The sequence below is a fragment of the Lithobates pipiens genome, unplaced genomic scaffold, assembly GCF_037356315.1.
Source record: "Lithobates pipiens isolate NorthernLeopardFrog02 unplaced genomic scaffold, aLitPip1_a1.2 Scaffold_28, whole genome shotgun sequence".
NCBI lineage: Eukaryota > Metazoa > Chordata > Amphibia > Anura > Ranidae > Lithobates > Lithobates pipiens.
The window spans coordinates 33,229,802-33,235,801 of NW_027507789.1; the positions used below are offsets into that span (position 1 = coordinate 33,229,802).

Genomic DNA, 6,000 nt, shown 5'->3' on the forward strand with positions numbered 1-6,000 from the left:
TTGATTGGTGAATTTGACATTTATAGTATTCTTAGATATCCATGGCCCGTAGAAGTCCACAATACCCTGACTATACATATAGACAACATTAATTTCGTTTGATAGTCGGGTTATGTGTGTTAAAAGCTTCACCCTCTTCTTTCATTTGCCAAATTCCACAATCAGATATGAACTTTTTTTGAATGGGGTGGGAGTTAAGTGGCTCTTCTGAGGGACCCACGCGTCCTGCTTTCTCACCTAGGTGAGGAGACATCACCCCTCCCCAGCCCGAACCTTCCTGAGATACCTACATCACATTTCTCAGGAGGCTTTGGGTCAGTCTCCACCACACTGCCGATGCCCTTTGGCGCATCACCAGGGGCCAACTCAATGGGCTAAGAAGAGACGCCAGCCTCCTGATGACGTCACATGAGAAGATGACGGCACACGACCTAGAGTGTCTACATGGATGGGTGGATTACACCAGACAATACTGGGTTCACTGGGTGTGTAGGAATGTTTCTTTATGGGCAACCCAGCAGACAGGTAAAAAAGGTGGAAAAAAAAAATTATAAAGGGGGATTGACGTTGGGGTTCATATAAGGGGAGGTTTATATTTTACAGGGTGCTTCAGTAGTTCGGGTGCTGCAGCATATTAGGGTAATATGAGGAAAAGATCATATTTTTATTGAAAGTATATGAACTACTGCGCACACACCATGGCTAACTGATCCCTAGAAAAGAAAAAAAATTGGATTTTTCCTGATTATTCCTTTAAAATCCTCTGTGTCTGTTCAATGCATTGCCATGTCTACATGACCAAACCCAGCATTAATGTTTATTCCACAATTGCTCAACTGAATGATCTTCAGATCTGAACTCCAAGGTCATAAAGTCGCAGGATAATCACAGGCAATTCTAAGGAATCAAACAATTCTTGAACTGTTCATGGACAGTACAGGATATGGAAGAATGGGAAATGGGGCCGCTAATTATAGTTTTTACTATGGTAGAAATCTCTCATATTATGTTTGTGCATGCTTTGTGATCGCACATAGCTCGTAGCTGTGCTGACAATCATTTAAGACAGCATTTCCCAACTTTTACCCTCAAGAAAACCTTGAAATCATTTTCAGGCCTCCAGGAACCCTTGCTAAAAACAATTCATCATTGGTCACCCTTATATTTGTGGTCAGCGGGAAGGATGCCACCCTTACATTGATGATCTGTGGGAAGAATGCCCCTAGGGAATTGACATTGGTGGTCATTTTGAAGAATGCCACCCTTACATTGGTGGCCAGTAGGAATAATGCCATTCTTTCATAAGCGTTTAGTGGGAAGAATGCCACCCTTATACTAGTGGTCATTGGGAATAGTGCCACCCTTAACATTGATAGTCAGTGGGAAGAATGTCAACCTTATACTTGTGGTCGGTGAGAAGAATTCTAACCTTACATTGATGGTCAGTGGGAAGAATGTCACCCTTATCATCCTTGTACTTGTGGTCGGTGAGAAGAATTCCAACCTTACATTGATGGTCAGTGGGAAGAATGTCACCCTTATCACCCTTGTACTTGTGGTCGTTGAGAAGAATTCCAACTTTACATTGATGGTCAGTGGGAAGAATGTCAACGTTACATAGATGATGAGTGGGAAGAATGCCACCCTTATATTGGTGGTTAGTGGGAAGAATGCCACCCTCACATTGGTGGTCATTGAGAAGAATGCCCCTAAAAACATCCTCCTTGTGCCCAAAGCCCGGTATAAATCCAAGGGTGATCGGAGATTCGTTGTCCAAGGGCCTCGGCTATGGAATGCTCTACCAATCAACATCCGCCTGGAAGAAAATCACCTGGCTTTTAGGAAAAAACTCAAGACCTTCCTCTTTTAGCAGATGATCAAAGCTCGCCACAGCACCTAGAGGCGATTCAGTTCGCATTGTGCGCTATACAAGTATTTCATTTATTCATTCATTCAGCCTTATATTGGTGGTCATTGGGAAGAACGCCATCCTTACAGATAGCTAATAAGATTATTGGGTTCATGCAGCTGGCTCTTCCAAGTGGCATTAGCCCTGGAACTATGCAGGCACCATCAAATATGAGGTCAACCAGCCACAGGTCAAGGAACCCCTAGTAAAATGTGGAGGAACAGGGTGATTCCATGGAACCCTGGTTGAAAATATCCGATTTATCCAGAATTATCCAATTAAAATGCTGTCTATGAAATTTCCTGAATTCTCTAGTGTATACACAAGCAGTGCTAAGGCGTAATAGTGTATTTGTGCTATAGTTGTACCTTTTTATGATGGAAAAGAGGGACACCTTATAAAGCAAAGAACTTTTAAGGCTCATTCACACTTGTACGTTGCATATGTTTTAATGAGCATGGCTACAACGCATGGCAACTCACCTGCTCTACTTGTGGTGCCTTTTATTGTAAATGGCACCCCAATGCATTGTACAGTGTAGGCACAACACTTATTGTGCTACAGTGTACCACATTGCATATAGCGGGCAGCACTTTGAAGGATGGATCATGCACATTTTTTTCGTCTGTGGCATTGGCAGCCTCAAAGAATACATGGTAACACGTGCCATAACGTGTGCTAATTAGGGGCCTAAACAAAATACTTAAGTGTGTCCTTAAGGAAACAATTACCTCCTCACTAGTCCAACCTCCTACTGTCCTATAATGATAACGTCTTATGTATTTAGGGCAAAAAAACTTTACAAGCCCATTCATATGCCTTATGGCAATGCACACTATAACACACTCTGTGTGCGGTGCATTGTAGTCCCATTCATTGAAAATGGAACCGCAACACATTATACATTAGAGCACAACGCTCCGCAGTGCGCCGCAACTCATACTGTGCATTGTCCTGTGCTGCTATTTTTAAAAAGAAGGGTCATGCGTTTTTTTTCATGTTTTGTGGTGCACTGGCAACCTACTCTTAATGAACAGGCTGCCCTAACGCAACGCACATTGGCAGGTTAACTACCCCAACAGAGTGCTTAAATGTGAATGGCCCCTTAAGGCAACGGTCACACCCTCGCCAGTCTAACCTCCAATGTCCGCTAATGACAAAACTTCACCCACAAAACCTTTTCATGTATTTGCAGACCTCCGCTATGCTTACCATCAGCAGACATGTGCGGCGGCAAAAAAAGCCAGAAAAACCCAAAACATAATTGTGCTGCATAGCAACCAGAATCTAAAAGGTTTCCATTTGAAAGGTCACAATACTTTTACTGTACTCTATAAAATGAGACACGCCGCTCGGGAAAAGTTACACACCATAGTGAAAGCATTAGGCAGTCCAATGTTACACTTTATTATACAGATCTATATATCAGATCTAGAAGAAGGTCAGCAGGACAGATTATTAGTGATGTATATAGCATAGATTATATACAGGGAACGTATTATGTATAGAGTACATGTGTATATAGCACAGATCATGTATATGGAATATATATATATATATATATATATATATATATATATATATATATATAGTGGATTTAACTAATATTTTTTTTGTATAATTCCCCTTCAAGGGGGCGTGGCAGTGAGTGTGTCCTATACCTACATACATTTGCTAATAGGTGTCCCTCATTCCCATCTCAAAAAGTTGGGAGATACTGTATGATATGATGTATATAACAGATTATGTATATGGGACATATTATGGATATAGTGTATGTTTTATATATTAGAGAACATATTATGTATATAGTGTATATTATGTATAGAGAAGGTGTGTGTGTATATATATATATATATATATATATATATATATATATATATATATAAAACAATATAAATATATATATTTTTATTATGTATAGAGAATATAGTAGAGAAATTTTTTTTTTTATATATATATATATGAGAGAGAATATATTATGTTCACTGTATAGCAAGGGTTACTTATAGAGAACATATATGTACATAGATTATGTATATGGACCATATTATGTATATAGCATAGATTATGTATTTAAAATATATGTATATAGCATTGATTATGTATATGGAACATATTTTGTATATAGCATATGTTATGTATAGAGAACATACAATGTATATAGATTAAATTATGTATAGAAAACATATCATGTATATAGCATTGATTATGTATAGAGATTATATATATATATATATATATATAGCGTGCGTACAGAACATGTGATCTATATATATATATATATATATATATATATATATATATATATTTGTGTGTGTGTGTGTGTATATATATATATATATATATATATATATATATCGTATAGAGAACATATTAGGCATATAGCATATTTTATGTATGTAGCACATATTTCATGCATAGAAAATATATTATGTATATAGCATACAGTGTATTATGCATGTAGCATTTACTATGTATAGAAAACATGTATGTATGTCATATATTATGTATAGAGAACATACAACAGATATAGTCTCTATCATGTATGTCGTATAATGTATATTATGACTAGAAAACATTGTGTATATGGCATATTTTATGTGTAGAGAGTATACAATGGATATAGTATCTATTATGTATATCATATACTGTATATTATGAATAGAAATAAGTGTGTATATGGCATATCTTATGTATGTAGCGCATATTATGTATTGAGAACACTGAGCATATGACATATATAATATGATGTATAGAGAACGTGTTAAGTATGAAGCAAACGTAGTAAAAGTTGTAGTTAGTAAAAGTTATTAGAGCAGAGTTAGGTGTGTGTAGGGCACACATAGGCGCAGTGATGGGCACAGTACCTTCTGCCATGGTCCAGCTCCTGCACAGACCTCACTCCCAGTAGTAGATGACACCCTAACTTTAGCAAAGACTTTTTATAGCTTCAGGACACACCTCTGGGGGCGGGGCTGACAGTAGGGAGAACTTTACTCACACAGACAGGGTGACACTTTACAAGGGGGGGGGATAGATCTTTAACTCCTTCATTGCCTGCAGACAATCCTCAGCATTTTTGTCAATGACTGTAAGGATTACGCCCCAGGATATCCAATATTTTCATACACTAATCTCTGTTTACATGACTCTCCATAGATGACAGGTCTCATAGAATGGATGGCAGGGAGTTCTGGGTGACCTGACAGCTCACAGTCACTGGAGCACAAAGTGACTGAAGAGTAACCCCTCACTCCTCTACAATGTGAATTGTGTCATAGTGGGGATTTTAGGTGTATTTAGCAACACAATAGAAAGAAAAAGGATGTACTTTGAGCAACAACTAACAGCTCAAAAAAAGTGAATATATTTGCTTTTTAACACTGTTGAATTTTAACCACTTAAGGACCGAGCCTCTTTCTGACATGTGTTGTTTACAAGTTAAAAACAGTTTTTTATTTTTTTGCTAGAAAATTACTTAGAACCCCCAAACATTATACATTTTTTTTTCTGTCACACCGTATTTGCGCACTTTTTTTTGAAAAAAAAAACAAAAAAAAACACTTTTTTTGAATTCAAAATAAGACAACAGTAAAGTTAGCCCAAAAATTTTTTTTTTATTATAAAAGACAATGTTATGCCAAATAAATTGATACAGAACATGTCACGCTTCAAAATTGCGCCCGCTCTTGGAATGGCGACAAACTTTTACCCTTAAAAATCTCCATAGGCGACGTTTAATAAATTTTACAGGTTGCATGTTTTGAGTTACAGAGGAGGTCTAGGGCTAGAATTATTGCTCTCGCTCTAGCGCTCGTGGCGATACCTCACATGTGCGGTTTGAACACTGTTTTCATATGCAGGCGCTGCTCATGTATGCGTTCACTTCTGCACGTGAGCTTGGGGGGACGGGGCGCATTTAAAATGTTTTTGTTTTTTTTTACTTAAAAAAATGTCACTTACTGTAAACACCCCTTGTAATAGAAAAAACGCATGGCAGGGCCTCTTAACCACTTGACCACAGGGCACTTAAACCTCCTTCCTAACCAGACCAATTTTCAGCTTTCGGTGCTCCCACATTTTGAATG

At 37.9% G+C, this 6,000-nt stretch overlaps 1 protein-coding gene across 1 annotated transcript in view; it reads right to left on the reverse strand.

The window, feature by feature from the left end:
- TGM2 (transglutaminase 2) overlaps positions 1–4,872 on the reverse strand; it is a 113,831-nt gene extending 108,959 nt beyond the window's left edge. The window contains exon 1 of the mRNA XM_077459047.1: positions 4,780–4,872. Coding sequence (XP_077315173.1) covers positions 4,780–4,789 — 10 coding nt within the window. The 5' untranslated portion in view covers positions 4,790–4,872. The remainder of the gene's footprint in view (positions 1–4,779) is intronic.
- Between the last annotated feature and the right edge of the window lie 1,128 nt (positions 4,873–6,000).